At 44.5% G+C, this 19,140-nt stretch overlaps 1 protein-coding gene across 5 annotated transcripts in view; it reads right to left on the bottom strand.

The window, feature by feature from the left end:
- The window catches only part of LOC133351507 (transcriptional enhancer factor TEF-1-like), a 35,384-nt gene extending 23,498 nt beyond the window's left edge, over window positions 1-11,886 (bottom strand). Inside the window, exons 1-7 of one of the 5 annotated variants that reach the window (XM_061566766.1) lie at window positions 11,815-11,879; window positions 10,107-10,169; window positions 9,946-10,008; window positions 8,039-8,050; window positions 5,050-5,187; window positions 2,503-2,546; window positions 1,321-1,376 (exon numbers count right to left, since the gene is read on the bottom strand). In XM_061566766.1, coding sequence (XP_061422750.1) covers window positions 1,321-1,376; window positions 2,503-2,546; window positions 5,050-5,187; window positions 8,039-8,050; window positions 9,946-10,008; window positions 10,107-10,133 — 340 coding nt within the window. In that variant the 5' untranslated portion in view covers window positions 10,134-10,169; window positions 11,815-11,879. Of the gene's footprint in view, window positions 1-1,320; window positions 1,377-2,502; window positions 2,547-5,049; window positions 5,188-8,038; window positions 8,051-9,945; window positions 10,009-10,106; window positions 10,170-11,814 lie in introns of all 5 variants that reach the window. The other 4 variants (XM_061566767.1, XM_061566768.1, XM_061566770.1 and 1 more) reach the window with 4 other exon arrangements.
- Window positions 11,887-19,140: the final 7,254 nt, after the last annotated feature.

Raw genomic sequence — 19,140 nt, 5'->3', positions numbered from 1 at the left:
AGAATCCATTTGAGTATTATGGGTTTTTTGTTTTCTTTCACAGTGATACACCGTACTGATTGAACATAACCAATAGGTATGCAGTGGTGGACATACAGGAAAGCGTACAGTTGTTTTTGACATGAACACGGGTTGGAACTGAACCCCAAGCTTGGCAAGGCAGCCTTTGTAAATAAATGTTTTTTTTAAACAAGTTTGTTAAAAGGAAGTAACCGGCTCTGTCGATTTCTCTGTAAGCCCTGCTGGACAGTTGAGCGCTGAGAGAAGGTTTACATTCGTCTGCTCAAGGTAAGACTCGCACTAAGCCTGAAGGCACTTTCAAAATACCAACCTAACTCGTGCAGTCACGCAACCTCTGAAGCTGTGCACACAAAAAAGCCAATAACCTGCCAAAACGCTATGACTAAGTGCAACAACATGCAAAAAAAACCCATCTCATACACACCAAAACATGACAAACTCGAATACATCAATATTTCTTTACTAAACTGAAACATTTATCAGACATATAAAAAAACAAACTAGACAACGGTCCCATTTAAAGCTAGCCCTTATGAAACATTCGACCATATGAGTACTATGTATAGAAATAAAACCAATAAAAGCGCAGACATGTTCTGTCGAAAGACTCGTGTATGTTTCAAGTCGCTGCCTTTTATTCTCTTTATAGTCCATCAGATGCAAAGAATCAAACGTCTCTTTTTTCTCAAGGTGCACATTCCCTGGCAGCCACTCAAAACAATCGTAACGAACCAAACCTCTTGTGTGGGGGGGGAAGAAGTTTTAATGCCACAGAGACAGAGGTACAAGAAACAGTATTCCAGAATTATTAAAATTGTCCAATGTGTGTGTGTTTTTAAGCATTGTATTCCAGAAATTCAAAGAAGTAATTGAATGCCTATTTTTGTTCCCAAAATGCGCTTGAACCAAAGCCACATTGTGATGTCAAGTGCAACACTTGTGCCGAGAAAAAAAAAAAACGATTACCGGACACGTGGCCCAGCGAGCGAGACGCAAAAGGAGAGTTGTGAGTTCAAATCCTAGACGGGGATTGACTTGGGCCATCATCCCTCCCCCTCTGCGGTTGATAAAATGAATACCACTTTGTGGTGAAATCAACGGTGGTAGTCCCCTGTCTAGATTTTCCCCCGCCATAGGAATGTGGAATTTCTGACACCGTCTCAAAGCTGTAAAAACAGGAGATGACCAGCGCATCAATGCTCTTTTGAGCAGGAAGTAACTTTGGCTGTTGCCTGTATGACACCAACTGAGTCTACTCAGTCCGGATTTCAGCTCCCCCACTGCGCGTGTGTAACACACCTGGAATGGCGGCGACTGCCTGCAGAGGATACGGCTGCTGCACGAAGGGCTTGATGCTGCAAAAGGCGATAAAAGTGCACAATTGTTTACAACAGTGCTTCAGTATTTCCACACATCGAAAAGGGCAAAAAGGATATTTATATATATAAATATATACACACTGAAAATCCCCGAATTGCATAATATACCTTCCGGGCAAGCACTGCTGGTAAGTAGCTATTAAGGCCTGGATTGGCACATCAGGGGAGTGGGGTGTGTCCGACACCACGCCCAGCCACCTTTGTCTCCCCAGTGCTGATGTTCACACACAGCAGCATCGAGTGCTCGTTTCAAGGCCATGATTGGTTCATGTATCTCACCCGCCACTGCTGTTAGCTGTGGCCAGGAACTTAGCTTGGGCTGTTGGTTTTGTAGCGCGGAACATGAACCATTTCGTCATCGCTCCATGCTATATCTAAAAAAAAAGACAATTATCCCCCGTATAGCCTTTAAAGACTGTTGGGGCAAGTGCTGTTAGCGAGCACCTATGAAAGCCGGCACGGCACTTGAGGGGGTGGGTGGCCAGCACCATGCTCCCCCACGTAGTGGCAGTGCGCTAACCGCTCGACTACCGCTCCCCATATATACACATACACACACTCGCATACAGTATACACAGACTTTGTAAAAGGTGTATGTATATATAACGGCATGCTTGAATGCATCTTAGCCATGTGCTGAAAGCTGCATGACCTTATGATCTTTTGGTTTTTCTTTGTTTGAATGGAATCTTGCTCTGATGCTAACCAATGACAAAAGAGCCAGCCTCGAAAGGTACTGGCAAGCAGTCGGAATTGTGCACGTCATCAACTTAAGACTTGTCAACAGATGTTTGGGCGAAACACACACGTCCTACGATATTATACAATTTTGATAAAAGTTTAGCCTCTTAAACTCGCATCTACACTCCCCCCCCCCCCTCAACATTTTAAATGGCAAACAAATCAAAGAATGACATTTATATACTTCTGACATTTTTGAAAATGTCAGCCCGAGCAGATTTTTTTTTACTGTCTTTTTTTATTGTTATTTATAATTTAAACAGGTGGAGCGAGTTGTAACAAGCCTCGGGCACCCTTGATAAGTATCAAGTGACCAGAAAATCTGGCTTTTCGGCATTCAGAAGTGAGGATTATTACTTACTCTTGTGAGGAGCCCGGCTGCCCTGGCAGAGCACCTGGCCAGAACTACAAGAAGAGAGAGGAGGAGGAGGGGGAAGTTTCAGAGGCTTACGTTAATAACACCAACATCGGCAAAAAAAAACACAAAACAAGCGGTATGTACACCAAACGCAAGGGACGTTTGGGGCGTGCATACCTTTCTCATAACGCAAACGCTCGACTCTTCACAGGTGCATTGGCGAACAGGTTTGATATTTTTAATGGCAATACAAACACCCTCCGCCAGCCCCGTCCAACCAACCAATCAGGCTTTTAGAATAACAAGAGCAACTGCATCAGTAATTTCCATTATTTATCGTTTCGAAATACGTTATATGCCTTAGTGAAGCGTCATTGGTGTGGTGGTGGTTGTTTATACTATTCTGTACGTTGCAGCAACTTTCAGGAGATCTCCATAATGTTTGTTTCTGGTCGACCCTCTGTATTTTGGAGAGATGAGTTTCAGATGTAAAACCCATAAAAACTAAGTTTTTCACTCTAAATCCTTTATATGCGTGGCGGCTAGAGTTCTCTCGTCCTCTGGCTTGAGATGGCTGCAATCTATGGGTCAGATGATTGTCTGCCAGTATTAAGCAATTGCTAATTAAATATTTAATTTGTTTTCCCTAAACAGTGTAATTGTCTCGCACAACGAGTCTGTGTGCAAAATGTCAGCTTGATTGGATCACGGGAAGTGGATTAAAAAACGACCGAAAGGTTTGCACGGTCGTAAGCAAGCAAGCAAGCACGCAAGCAAGCAAACTTAATATAAAGGATTTAAAAATACAAGTATTTTTGGAGTTTAGGACAATTTCAGACGTACGTATAACTTCTTTCGCACCATACGTAGCCATTCGTGCTACTCGGAGATCTCGTCAGATTTCTGGATTTTCTCGATAGTTTATATGAATGGAATAATTTAACGCCTCTCCACATCACCCAATGCCACATGACACCACTTTTGGCGGGACAAACAAGGAGTGACAGTTTGCGATGTCATTTCCAATTACAAAAAATCAGCCCGTTCATAAGAAATATCTTCCCATAATTTTCAGATTTTCCTAGATTAACCCAATCATCAGGAGCACATCTCTCGGAGAATGGCATGGCTCACATTCCATCTCTACCAACCAAACTGAAAAAATAAATTCCCATATATCAAGGCCAGGGCCAACAAAAATAGTAAACTATAAACAATTTCGACTTTACCAGGTAAGGCCCACTGAGCTATATTGCTCTTTCTCAGAAGAGATCTGGCCACAAATGATAGCTCAACGACTTCCTGTATACCATGAAAGGGAATTAACATCTCGCCACCAGCACTTACTGTAAACTGTACCAGCAAAGTACAGTTTATCTTTGTCACTTAAAAACAATAGTTTCATTTCAAGTAATCAATGTTTGTTTTTCTCAACAACAAAATAAACTCCAGCAACACTGACAATTAAAGTATCACGTTCAACTGATGAGGAGCGTCTTTCATTGCTTATAACGAGTTTATTTTGAGTACTTGAAATAAATATCCCTTGTGGATTACATGATCATGAGTGGGTATTAACTTGCGTATGGCAACCCGCGTACAGATGTAACGCAATCTTGCTTTTGACACCGCGCAGTAACGCAACGTTGGTCACTGAAAAACGTGAATGTAACAAAGCCCGACAAAATATTTGTTGTAACTATTAAGTGATTGGCTTTAAAATTATTTACATTTCAAACTTTACGTGCGGACCACGTTATTTGTTTAATAAGAATTTGTATCGGTGCATATCTACTAAAGTGTATGTCTAAAACCTCCATAAATACGGCACATCTCACCTATCAGATTCAGCTTTAACCCTCACCAGAATGTGAAATATGAATACATTTGGATGCAATATTTATGTTTAGACATGTAGCTTAATGCTTTTTTGTGTATATATGATTACGATTTGAACAATATTTCAAATTTTAATTATATGAGAGGTAGTGTTGCATTAATTAACATTGATTGCTAACCTCCCAATACATGCATCAAATCGTCTAAGAATGTGCGTTTCTCTTATTAGTAAACGTTATATGGAATGGGTTTGTGACAGCACTAAGAGGCAGCTCCATCAATTCCCTAATCAAGCTGCTACCCTGAATAACAATTCATTGAATCACAGCAGGGGTGGGAGAATCATTACACAACTCGGATCTCACAAAAGCTTCGTAAACTTTACAATACAATTTGAATTTACAAAGCTGTCTTTCTATCATGCGGGGCGTGGTTTAGGGGCCGTTGTGGTGTGGTCGCCATCAGGAATGACCTGCAGGGCATGGGTTTTAACTTAAAGGACAACCACGTCAACTTTACTCTAGAGGCGAGTAGGAGGTGGGGACGACCCTTAATTGAGAATTCTGAAAATTATGAGGCGAGCGGAGTTCTGCGTCGACGGCGCTGGGTGGCTTAAGGAGTGGCGAAGCTCATATGCAATTATTCCTCTGCGGGCACAAGGTAATTTTCGGCTCGTGGATAACGAATGTACGTGTGCCGAGTGTTTCTCACCCCGGTTGCTGTCGGGTAGGAAGGCTGCGGCAGAGCTGTGAGCCCCATCACCTTGTTGTGGATTGCGGTGGCTGACACGATCTGTGCCGATGACATGTTGGCAATGCTCTGCATCGCTTTTTCCTTCGTCGTCTGATCCTGGGAATGTCACAAACGCAGGCGTCACTCCACCGTGCCACCTTCAGCGCCTACCGCCGGATAAATTTAGCCTGACACAGGTGCAATGCATTTGGCTGGCTGGCTGACGGTCAGTTATAGCCTAGTCTCATTACGGCAAAAAACTGGTTGCTTTGTTTGGGTGCAACTTTTTGCAGTCTCTTTGCTATCTACAAAAAGCACAGGATTAAATCGGCGATGTCTAAGCCTTGGGCACGACACCTTGGACCTGAGGCACGTGCTAGGGCCCACTTGTTGATAGGGTCACTTGTGTCAGCACCAATGTCTGTGAGCATTCACAGCAGTTGGACGCCGATGGCAGTGGATCACACACAGACAAGCCCAGGCTTGTCACACAGCCGATTGTCAGGCCATTTCACAATGTTGTAATCCATTTCCCCACTATTAATAAACATTTTTAATACATAAATCAAGAGATATTCAAATTCCCTGTATTTCCTCGTATCATGCTAAATTCTCCCATTCCACTGCAGATAGTTAAAATCCATTATATATCGTGAATGTGGAACAAAGGTTGTTATTTATTTATTTAACGGGGTGAAATCCCGATGTGCTGTAAAGCTCCAGAGTCGTGACATTTTAGGTTCGTAGGCCCGCTGCTTTAACGAGGCCTCCACTGTATGAGCACGGAACTGTTGTTATGTTTACACGTCAGAGGAGGCACAAGGACGAAAGGACTATTGAAGGAAAGGCAAAGCAACAGGGGCAACATTTCTGAGATTGTGTTTTCATATTCAGAAAATATATATCTGAAATTCAAACGACATCAGGATTTCAACTACAAGTTTTTTTGTTTACCAGGTAAAGCCCACTGAGCTATGTAGCACTCTTTCATATGCGGCCTGGCTATCACAAATGATAGCTCAACAGAGTGGCTCACGTGGAAATGTTATAGCAGTCAAACTCTTAAAAGATTTGGTGACGATTTTTCAAGTGACACTTAAGATCCTGTCGCTTGTGTAAACATTTTATAAACACTAAACCTTTTGTCCACATCTTACGTGGACTTTTATGCACACATGTACAGTACTCGTTAGGATGCATTTATTTAGTGAATAAACATTTCTTATATCATGAAGTTAAACGAGGCAATGGACAAAGATAACACATTTTCATTGAACATGTTTGGTTACATTAACAAACGGTGCATTCAAGAAAAAAAACACACACACCACACGTGAGAAACATATTGACCAATCATAACTCTGACATCCAACATTATTAAACGCATCACTTATCAGTTGTCATGGCAAACAAAAAAATGAATCAAAACATTTGAAAAGTCATATCAGATAATAAGAAAAAAAATAACAGCACAAAGCATGGATTACGCAACGACAACAACTTCCACCACAATCACAAACTGGCTCGTCTGCATTCACCTGCAGTCAGGGTCATTCTCACACTGTACATTTGGGCTCAAAACAGGGTCACCGGTTCACACTAAGTGCCAATTTGGCCATTCCCTCATTAGGTTAAACAGATTCAGTGGACCAGAAAGCCAGATAATGCCAATAGGATTAAATGCTTCTGTAAATCTGAAGGCTTGCCCCGGGCATTAGCAGGAATTACATTAAACATTATTACATTTTACAGTCCAACAATTTTGATCAAGAAAAAAAACTGGGAGACAGAAGGGCACGGCTTTAATTGTTTTACACAAAACAAGTTGTGCCACAAAGTGCCTGTGTGCTCGGAGGAGCGCCTTCTGAACTTTAACGGGCGGCACTGTCCTGGGGCCCTTAACAAACCTCCGTTTCAGAGGTTCCACGGGGCACAAAATCAGCATTCACGGGCGGCCACAAAATGATGGAAGCCACCGATTTCTCGCAGTTTGGTGCGAACTGTCACTAAGCAGCTAATATAGTGCGTGTGTGTGCCAGGCGAAGTGAGGGGGGGGGGGTAGGAGGAGCGGCCCTCCTTACAACCTGACGCTAAGAGGCACGGACAGGGCGGTTTGTGTAACCCCCCCCCCACCCACGGAAGGTCACTGGGGGGCAGTCACATGACATTAAGCGGCTTTAATCAGTCGGCAAAGGTCAGCGTGCCCGTTTGCACTGCCGCCTCCAACTTTGCTAGCGCTAACGGGGCACAAGCGCACGCACTTCATCTTGAACTACTTCGCGTAAAACATCTGCATCGTAACAACAATCGGCAACGGCAAGGAATATTAAAACATGACGGGCTGAAAGTGCAACAGGCAAAATGCAATAGAACCCACGTTAATATTGCCGTATTCGTAATTATACGTTGTGAAGTGTTGTCTTGGAATAGTTTGGCCCACTGGGAGACCTCCCGGCTCGGCACGGGGAGGTTCAGCCACGAGGCATTCAGGAATTCAAGAGGGGGGGGGGGGGCAATATGGTAATTTTCTACATGTGGTCAAGATGGATCGCTGTGTTAAATAATTTAATAATGAGTGATTTGCCGAGTATAACCCAATTCTCACCGTCACCACGTGGTCAGCTTGTTAACAGGTTTTCACGACCCAAAGCAAGGCTACTGGAATACAAACCGGCATTCTCTGCCTTCCTGTAATCTCATTTTCACTCGCGTGTATTTTGGCGGCATACGTGTGCGTGCAGCACAAAACCCGCGCGAGGGCAGTTTATTTACTTTGCTATTGCCACGTCACCGTTCAAGAATTTGGGTTGAAATGCCATCCAAGTGACGCGCTTGGCTGTATGTGTGTGGGTTGGAGTTTTTTTTCTAATCGTCAAAGCTGGCACAACATTTCACGAGGGTTCCACCACAATGCATTATTGCACAATGGCATTAGCGAGATGTTGGGCATGGCGATACATAAACTTACCATGTTCATTCCCTGGGCACAACAACAGAAGACGTGTTAATGTATCCATCCAGAAGAAGTGAAAAAAAAGAGGAGGATAAAGCCTTTTTATTTCCATCCCTTCACTTACAAAACAATTTCCTGCTACAGGCAAACATTTAGCGACTGCAATTCACAATTAATATTAATAATGAGAAGATGCAAAATACCCATTGTTGTGATAACCAAAAGGAATAAATTAGCTTAGAATATGCGTAATCATTGCTCAATTGCAGGCATGCAGTAGGCTTTTGTCTCAACAACATTGTACATTTAAGAAAACTGAAATGGCTGCTCTTGTTTTAAATACAGCATTGTGTTCACAAGACTGGAGATCTCAGCGTCGGGGGATTATTTTCCCCTAATTAAATATATCACGACTTGATTATCGGTAAGCATGCATAACATTTGAAAAGAAACATAAAAAAAAGATCATAAGACAAACAGCAATTATTATACGGTAATAGTTATATGTGTACGTTTGAAATATTTTAGGAGGCAAAAAAGACGATTTTTTTTTTTACTTTATAACTGTACAAGATTGACAAAAAATGTGTTTTTAGAGTTTAGAAATTGAAAGGAATGAGGATGGTGTCACGGTAAGAGCGAGCTAAGAGTGAGCGGTAAATAGGTCAATTGAAGCTGTTGGTTAATGAAACAGCCAAAGGAAGATTTTAAAAGCCTGCTGCACATACTAGCAGGTAATCAGCCAATCAGCCAATGCATGCCATAGCGACCAGCAACTGATTGAATTTAATAAACAAAACATTACCTAGAGCTGCAACAATCACCGTCTTGACTCATTACCAAAGTTATCACTTATCCGCTTTAAATAGTATTGCATCTCCGTGGGATGGTTTTCGTCTCGTACTTACAATCAACCAAATAATATTTTAATATTATTACGTTCAAGAAATGTTTTGTAAGTGATCGACAAACCAGTGTCATTTCCTCCCCCCCCTCCCACCCCCTTTTCTTTCGGGAAAGAAATGCAAGACTCCAAAAAAAAGTTGTGTGGGAACACCCTCGTTTCACGAGGTAAACCATCTCTCTGCGTGGAAGGATCTGACGAGTTTGCTGCTCTCTCTCCCTCCCTCCCTCTCTCTCTCTATTCCGCCTCTACAGGGTTAATCAAACAAGCGGCCAAGTCTGCGTTGTTTAGTCTGTAGCCTGAACATGCAAAGCAAATTCATGCCAAAGAAACAGAAGCAGAGATGAACCTCGTGTCTAGCAAAAAGTCTTTGTATCGTGAAAAAAGGGCCAGTGAACACTTGGAATTTAGGAAAACACGTTTAAAGCAAATCGCTAAAATAAAAGTTATTATTGCCATATGCTTTTTCATATACATGCATACAATAAACTTGCTTTATGAGCCACAGAACAAAACGGATTGCGTGAGGACCTTCACCAATGTCGGTGAATTAAACGCCGTTTGCACGCCGCTGCCATCAGAGAACAATATAACAGCCCACGCGTACAGACATTACCAACACACACGGGGCTTTACATTAACCAAACGTCCGTGGGCATCAGCTAATAGCGCTGACGTTAAGGAAACAGAAAATCAGTCTCGTGGTAGGAACAGACACACACAACGCGCCTCGCCCCTCCCCCCCTGCTTGGGAAAGGAATGCACCATGTGTTTTTGTTCCAGTTGTTTTGTTTACAGGTTGCCCTCCCGGGTGCAGGTTGTCCTGCAAGGTGTCCAATCTCGCGAGCCAGGCCATAAGAAACTTGCAACCCCTGAGCAGAAGCCCTGCGCCATGCAGCGAGCAGGTGAAGCCAGGCGCAGTTCCAGGGAGAGGTCGGGGGCGGGGCAAGGGTAGGGGGGCAAGGAAGTGGCGGAGGAGGGTAGAGGGAAATCCCGAGCAGCCACCAGCAGCGCATACCTTCAGCTTGGCCTGAAACTCGCGAGATTTCCGCCGGGCCAGAACCTGTATGTGACTAGACACCTGCCGGAGAGATGGAGGGAGAGCAGGAAAGAGACAGGACCCTGGAGGTGAGTGCAACCCTGGAATTGCTTAGTGCCGAAAAGACCGAACGCACGTACCTTGATGGAAGTCTGAAACTCGCGCATTTTCTTCCTGGCTAACACTTGTATGTGACTAGATACCTGCAGTGGTAACATGGTGAAAAACAAAGAAACATCCAGCATTTTCTGTCACACACACATGCTCGCGCAGGGCTACATTTCAGGCCTGCCAAAGGGCGAGGTTATTGAACTTTAAAAACAAGTGCACAGATATATTAATGAATTAAGAAAAACACAAACATTGTTATTCACGGGCAAATATAAAACTAGATCTTTATGGCACGTCAGATTTATTAAGCAACACGGTTGAGTTAGGGGCATTTATCCAAAACATAAAGTAAGCAAAATGGCACGTCATGATACAATCGCTCTCAGCCACGTCCTTAAGTGGTGGTAAGAAATGACATATGCTTGAGTGTGCTCAAGCTTTAAAAAATATATATATGATTTAAAAAATGCAATGCAACACCATCAATTTGGAATTCAGCCATTTATCACTTCATTTCTCTGTAGAAAGAACAATGCTACCAAATTACATTCTCGATTTGGAACTTTTAATTTGTAGGATCGATCGGTTGAAGGTAAAAATGGCCCTTTCAGTCAACTGTTGTGTCCTATAGAATTCTACAAAACAAAAAGAATGACATTTCTAGCAAAAGCATTCATTACATAGTTTGTTTTTCATCATACTTGAAAAGTCTAATAAGGTGTTGTGTTTATATTCTTTGGGTCTTTCGGTAAAGTCACATAAATAATAACAATTAAATAATAAAAATTAAAATAAAGTGAATAAAAAACAATAAAAATATCACGACGTTTCGCTCGCAACACAAGCAATCGTCATCTTACGTGACTTTACCGAAAGACCCAAAGAATATGAATTCCTGCAGTCACGAAAGCTTTAAGTCAAGATTTAATGCGTTATGTTGTTCACTATCCCACCGATTAAACTGCAATTCAACGAGGCTTCAATATACTGAAAACAAAGGCACAAATAAAGGGAAGCCTTCATATCGAAGCAAAAAATTGAAAAAGTGGGATGTCAAGGTACAACAATTCTCATATATAAAGGCAGCGTGGAGGAGTGCAGTGGTTAGTGCGCTCGCCGTGATATCAACCCGGCAACGGAGTTCGACTTCCAGCCACAGCTAAAACCACTGGCACGTAAGATTCCAACCAACCTGCACTGACCAGCGTGGCGAAATACGGTCAAACAACCCACACAGAGTAGGGAAGTCATTATCCAGCAGTCGACTGATGTAGGGTTGTATATCACTTTGCATAAGAGTGATCACCTCACCCAGAATGCACCGGTCTCAGCTGGGGTTGAGCCTGGATCGTGCTTGGATGGGTGAACACTCTTCATAAAAAACATGTTTATCCGGGCCACTTCAGGGCTAGCGCAGGGCGGTGCAGCAAAACCCATTGTTGCACTATACCTCTATGCGCCCCACTTTCACCAACCCACACTGACCAGGGTGGTGACATATGGTCAAATAAACACTCCCCAAATGTGCACATTGAGGGGATGCCTTCAACTGGCGGTGGGCTGAAAGTGGGCTCTAATGGTATCTGTATACATTCGGTGATATCCCACTCACTCGTGGTTATTTGGCATGCAGCTTTTACATATTGTCACGGTGGCCAAACCTGACACTGGATTCAAGGCACAATGGCTCATTTCCAACTTTGCGCCAAAAAACTGCTGGTCCCTAACCCAACATACCTGTTTCCTGGTACGAGTCTTTCCCGTGCGCAACTTAATGTAGCGTGCAATCAACTCATTCCGCCCTGCAAGACAAACAAAAACGACGACAAATGCGTGAGCCACCATAATCACGAGAGAACAAGTTGCTCCATCTCTGTAACATTTCGATTTAAATACAGAAACCGCCCCCCCCTCTGCCTCTGTCCTCGTCCACCCGGCAGAATGAATGAGCACTCTGTAATTAGTCGATCGTAGGATCGCGTGTGGTGGTGGTGGTGGTATAAAGTGTCAATGGTCCCATAACCCCTTTTTCCAAGACCTCTGGGTCAGCGTGAAAGAGTCGAACCAAATAACCCTCCCCTCCAGAGGGGCCTCTCTAAAGCTGCCTCCAGTGGAAGCCTTTCTGTCAGTAGTAGCGTGACCAAGCAATAACAGGGCTGCTGCACCTTTCTTTTTAACTTTTGTCTTTTGGTTTTCTGCAGGAGACTGAAATACTTGATTAATAATCAGTTCCTGGATCCAGTGGCGACTACAACAAATATATATTATGGCAGGTGTGGCGAGGTTTTGCTGTAAATTTGGAATCCATCTCTTTGCCAAGGGCAACATATTGGTAATGTCACTCGGGTTATACTGCTTGTGGTCCCACAGTAACATCCGAAGACATTCAGGTTCCTGAAGAATCTCTCAGCGCACGGAACGAAACGTCAAGACATCGTGCCGAAGGACGCACGGTACCAGCTCAAAAGCACATTGGAAGCTCCACAGCACATCCGCGAAAGCCTACACAGTCGTATGTGTCAATAACGTGCCAAAAACATGCAAGCACGTATAATAATGCCATGATTAATCATGGATCTCAGGATACATTCGACAGCTCAGTTACTGTGAATTAGATTCTACGTTAAGAACGTACATATGCACCACTCGTAATGACACAACAGCAAGTTAACCACTACACGACTATTGCACGAAGCTAAGCAACGTGGACATTGCCATGAACCCTTTTTAAAATTACGACAATGAAAAAGAAAACACCTTCACAATGTTGGTCATACGTTTGATCAAATGCTATATTTCAACTTCAGAGCGACCTTGATATGACAATGAATAATATATGCAGGTCTACGACACAGTAATGCGCTGGAAATATAAAACCTCTCAAATGAATGCTTTACATACCCTATTCACAAAAAAGAACGGGGCTAATGCTTTATTTCATAACGGTGTTCTCTCAGCATTTTGCAAGTCAGTTATATTTAATGACGCTTATTATAGCCGAATGCTGCCATGGTGTAGCGGTTTGCACGCTGGATTTGCAGTCCAGAGTTTTCCCAGTTCGATCGATCTCTGAGCGCAGCAAGTTAAAACAATGGTGGCAGTTTATTAAATACAGGTAGTCCTCTACTTACGATGGAGATGCGTTACGACGACCCCATCGCAAGTCGAAAATATCGTAAGTCGAAGATGGCCTAGCCTACCCAGGAGTCTTAAAGAATGGTGATAATTTAGCAAAACAGAGAAATTTACAGTACCGTACTGTATAAACGATATACTGTATGTATTTATTAATTACAATACTGTATTGCACAGTGAAATGTAAAGTAAAAAAAACAAGGTCAATTCTTAGCCTGCAATTTAATAGAAAGTTTTTTTCAGGAAACAATCCTATCTGCTATATAATTTTTTTTTTTACATGCATTGAACGTATCGTATCGTGGTAACCCTAAAATGAAATCGCTAAAGCTACGTATCATACATGCATGGAACGTATCGTAACGTATCATATTGTGATGTACTCACCGAGATTCGTACGCTGCTGCGTTTGCCTGCCGCGCGAAATTTAAAATATTTAACAATTTTGTCGTATCGCTATCGCCATCGTAAGATCGAAATATCGTAAGTTGGACCATCGTAACTCGAAGACTACCTGTACCTCCCCCACCACAACACCACCTCCGCCCACCCAGCAGCAGACATGGCTACATCAGAGTTAGTCAATCGGCAGATCGTGTGTGGTGGGGGGTATGGTGTGGGTACTCCCATCCCTTCCGATGCATTTGGATAGCGTGGAAGAGTAGACCAATGACCCCCGATTGGGGGGGGGGGGCCTCTCTAGAGCTCCCTCTAGTGGAGGCCCTTTCGCCAGCAGTGGAGTGAGCAAGCAATTTCAGGGCTGCACCTTTACCTTTTGACCGTATTATATCCCAAAACCAAGGAACACGTTTGCATTTGACGGTAAATATTTTCGACTCTCCGTAAACATTTCCAAAACGGTACGGACGTGAATGCGGATCCTCAAAATTGCTCCAGTCTTCTGTCATTTCAAAGTAAGTTACTTGTAAAAAAACACACGGGAGCCTTGCATCAAATGGCACTCTATCTTGACAGGTGGGCAGTTTTTATTGGAATTATCGTGCCTTTTTTATCCTGACAAATCCCAGAGCAGCAATTTGCCGGCCCTTATCTGAAAAGCTCAAGCAAGAGACAGCCATGGCAACCCTTGTGCTAAAAAAATTGTTCTGGAAGCAATCAGACCGTTATTAAATATATAAAAAGCAACAACGGCAAAAAGAAAAGCCCAACTCGATCAACATTAAGAAAGCGCGCGGCCGATTTAATTCCACAATTGTGCCGGTTGCCTCGCTGAGGACACCCATACAAGGAACTCACTCAGCTGGGTTAAAGTAAGCTGTACACAGTGTTGGTGTGTGTGCACAGCAGACGTATCCATTGAACCCAGTGAGAAAATTAAAGTTGGCACACTTACCGTGCTATACGTTTTGTCCCCGGGACATCTGGCACCTGCCATATTTTAATAGATTATTTAAACAAAGGCACACACCACCGCTACACAATGAACTTCTGTCACTCGCACAGTACTATAGATTTCGGTCCCGGTTTGATATTTGGTGCCTGAAGTATGAAACTATACATTTTACATTGTAAATAATAGGAGTAAAATACAGCCTATCATTTTACTGAGCCAATCCACTGTCGCGTCGGCCACGTGGCTTGTGTAACCATACTTCACTCTGCTGGTCAGTACGGGTTGGTAAATGCAGGGGGGCCAGGACCGGTTGAGATATCAAATCGCCACCAGTGTAAGCCATGGCCAGGATTTGAACTCGGCTAGCTGGGTTCACGGTGCGGAAAGCTAACCAGCTACCCGAATGCTTTAACAATTCGCATTCTAAACATGCGAGCGTGTTGTATTTGCCTTGCAACGGCATAGAGTTTCAGCAGGTAACCTTGAGGCATAACTTATAGAACTTACAGAGAAAGGGCGCTTTCAGTGAGCGCGAGCAAACAACACGGACCACTTTGAAGCTGAAAATGATTCCTTCGGCACACACACACGTGCCTGCCATGATACAGGTGCAAAAAGTCGCCATGGCTACAAGTTTCCTGTGGACTACAATTAGATGTGTGAAAGGCAAGGATCTCGGTCACTTAGAGGCGCTTTGCTACAGCCCGCATCAATCATCACTCTGCCACCACGAGTTTATTACATTTCTCTGAAGCTAACCCTCGGCGATCGATATCGCAATTCCCTTCCCATGGTCTCGGGATGTCGTCTATCGCTTGGCTTGGCCAACGAGACAGATGGGAGGGGAAAGGGAGACAATAATGAGCCCTTTCAGACAAAAGAAGCGTAACGGGGAAAAATGAAGGGAATCCTGCTGTACTAGTAAAAAAAAAGCTATGAAGGACATCCATAACTCTCAAGTCGGACTGGATAGTTGTAAGAGGGGTGGGTGACCAAATATACCAAAAAAAAAAGAATGGATATAAAATCACGTAGTTAAAAATGACATTGCGCTTTAACAAACGCGCGCGTACTTTTAAATTTCAGGGCATGGCGTTCCATTAAACTGGGGGGCAGCATTAGCCCAGTGGTTAGCTAAGAATCCGCTAACCCCAATTTGACTTCTGGCCACGGCTAACGTTGTACACATACTCCGACCTGCATTGCTCAGCGCGGTGATGTATGGACAAACAACCCCGATTATCACCCACGGCATTGAGAGGGCTTTAAAATCCAGCATTGGATTGACCCAAGGCCGATTAAAACATCAAAGGCCGATTTGTGTCCGACTGCCGCTGCACACCATCGATGACTGGTCAGATGGGGATGGTTTAGTTTTATTTGTATGTGTTTGGAAATTTTTTATCTATCTTGTACTCTGCACGCCGATCGTGTTTTTGTATTGTTTGTTGTTGTAAAGTTCTTATCAGCCCTGACTGGACATCTGTGAAAAAAGAGCATTATAGCGCATCGGATTCCTCCAGTATAAATAAACATTCTGATTCTGAAAATACAGTCTGGTAGCAGTGTGCAGGAAAGTGCATCCCCGCCGGGACTGTGATTTTCAGAAGTAGCTCTGTGAAAGTCTCTTGGGTAGCCAATCTCGGACACGTGGGCGTCCGCACTAAGCTATGATATTCCCGAATGGATTTGTTGTCTCCCGACGCGGATTCCAATACGCGTGCCGGAAATATAATCAGGAACAGGCCCAAAAAAATACATATCACAATTTGACTTGAGGTCTTGCAATCCCAACGGATGGTTCTACTTGTGTTTATGTTCAGGTAATTGGCCCATTCATGCACATTTGCCAACAAAAAAAAAAAATTCAGATTCTGAGACCAAGTGAAGACGGACAGTGCTGCAAATTCGTGCTCACGCCAATTCTGACAGAAGGGCCTCCGATTAGACGGTGGCAGTGAGCTCTTCGAAGATAATATTTTGGCCGACCCCTCCACGCTGGCCACACACCAATGGAAGAAGTGCGAGCTACGGTAACTTCACTCCGCCACTATTTACAATTTTTTTTTTTACCAGGGTAAGGCCCAATTGAGCTGTATAGGTCTTTTTTCAGGAGCGACCTGGCCACAAATGATAATATCCACAAAGTGACTGATCATGTGGAAATTTATAGCAGCCAAAATGTTTCTAAAATGTGGAGGGAAAAACCAGAGGGCCCAGAGAAAAATCCACACAACCACGGGTTGAACATGCAAACTCCAAATATAGAGCAGCAGGCATCAGGGTGGGGATCAAACCCACGACCTCTTGTATACCAGGCGAGGTTTGTTAACAACTCGCAACCGTGGCTCACCACAAGTGACCCCGCCGATCTGCTACGAGCTGTGGGTTGCACCCGTTCAAACTGCCGTGTTGGACAGAGGAGCAAGGGGAGAGCCTAAGAAATTTGCGTCATTGCTTTAACCTCCTGCATCACAAGATCGAACCAAAACGAACTGGTGCCCTCCGGATTGTGAGTCCGACGCACTAACCCTTCCACCCACGGCAGCATCCCCACGCGACCGACAAGCGCGCTGGCTATTAATACAGCGCCTGCTAGTTATTAAAAAAAAACCCTCCTTGTGTAGGGATGACACTGAGTGTGAGGGTGGGCGGGCGGGCGGGCGGGCTAGCGATGGATGGATGGCGTGTCCAGCGCAAGCTCTTGGCATGCGCCGGCGTGCCATTCCTGGCCGATGATCCGCGCGTCTAAAATACGAGAGCACGGACCCGGCTGGCGTGCACGCTGCAGGATCAGAGTGCCGCGCATTCCACGCCCAAACGGGATGCGGCAGCAGCGGCACAGGCAGCGGCAGCAGCAGCAACAAGCGCTTGGGTCATCCCCCGATTCAGGCCATTACCACACACCCACGTGCGCCTGCTCCCCTTTTGGAAGAGGGGGGAGCGCGGGGAAAGGCGGCCGGGCAGACAGGGACACACGCTGGGGCAGGAGCTAAACATGTTTTTGTGTTGGTGTCCTCTCGCTAAAAGCCGCTTCTGTGCGTGCGGATAGAAGTGTAAAATACTAAATATGGATCGGGTAGATATGGGCCCGATGCAAAAAACCTTGGAGCACCTCCGCAGCAATCCGTGTGGTTTACATGCAATGGACGAAGATACAGTGCAGCGGTGTTTATTTGAACAATTTCTTGGTAACTAAATACTGTAGCAGCGTTAAAAACTATGCGCCCGTGATCACACATCGCACTGATGCAGTTTTATATTTAAAGCATTACATAAATGCTATCAGATTACCACAGGCAACGATTTGAAGAAGAAATCAAACTGGTTTGTGCCCATCACTTGCCAAATCTGTTATGTCTAATGCTCAGACGTTACCATGGCGTTACCGACGTGTACACACATACGAACGCACGTGCATGACATTACAAGGAAATTGCCAGCAATGCTGTAAAAAAAAATAACAATTAACATTCAATGTGTTACTCGAAGATTATGTAAAGCAACCCCGTTTCCCATCCACGCCACGCGCAACGCAAAAAATCTCGGGGCGGACCAGTTGCGCAATAAACGCTGCTGCAGCAAGCTGCTTGTTGAATGAACAAAGGCCTTCCCCCTGCTTACCACCTGGCTTAAACTTGTTTTTCTCTCCCCTCTTTCCCCCCTCCCTTGCAAGCAAAACCACCAAACTCCCAACTCTTATCCTCCTCCCCACCACCACCACCACCCCACCCTCCCAATTCTGGCCCCACAGATACAGCAGCCCTGAGAGCTACCCCCCCCCACAGCCCAACCCCTTCCCAAACCCTTGGTTATTTGGCAGGATCAGAATTTGCCAGTACGTTAAACATTAACCCTGCTGGCTAAGACAGCCAGCCAGCCAGCTGTCACACAGATCAGCCGACGGACGGACCTGGCAGAAACACCCACGTGATTTCATCACTTCCTTGTGGGTGCCCCCCCGCCCCCGACGCGTTGGCCACGAGGAGGGCTTGTGTTGGATGCGGGAGGTGGCGAGTTGGGGCCGGGCGGGCAGGGTGGTGGAGAGTGGCGATTTTGGGTGCTGGCAGCGTGGGCGAAAACAAATAAATTACTTGTTACAGCCCTTCATCAAGTTGCTCTTGATTAAGTGCTGTAACAGCAACAACAACAACAACCACCACCACAAAGGGAACTTGCTGATATTAAAATAATAAGGAATTACAATCAAAGGATGATTAAAGTCGAAAATGTTGGCAAATGTCCCCGCGCGGAAATAGAGCGTTTGCCGAATTGTCATGTGTTTTTCTTCAGCCCACTCGGGATTGCTTTTCATTATGGAGCGGAACTGTAACCCAACTTGACCGTATAAAAAAACAAGGCGCATTTTTTTTGGGGTCTTTGTGTCTCGACGTTTCGGGTTTTTGGCCAGCAAGCTTAGATTTCACCCACGTTACATTCGAGAGTCGAAGTGATTTTCTTGCTCACACGAGCACTGAAGTGGTTTGCTACAAACTCCCGTCCGACGGTGGAAATTCCACACTTCTGTGGCATGGGCGAGGCCTCTCCACGGGGCGACAACCACTGCTGCCCTT

This window comes from Lethenteron reissneri, chromosome 37 (assembly GCF_015708825.2).
Source record: "Lethenteron reissneri isolate LAM-NWPU_2019-01 chromosome 37, ASM1570882v1, whole genome shotgun sequence".
Taxonomy (NCBI): Eukaryota; Metazoa; Chordata; class Hyperoartia; order Petromyzontiformes; family Petromyzontidae; genus Lethenteron; species Lethenteron reissneri.
This window is presented reverse-complemented; position numbering and strand designations above follow the sequence as displayed.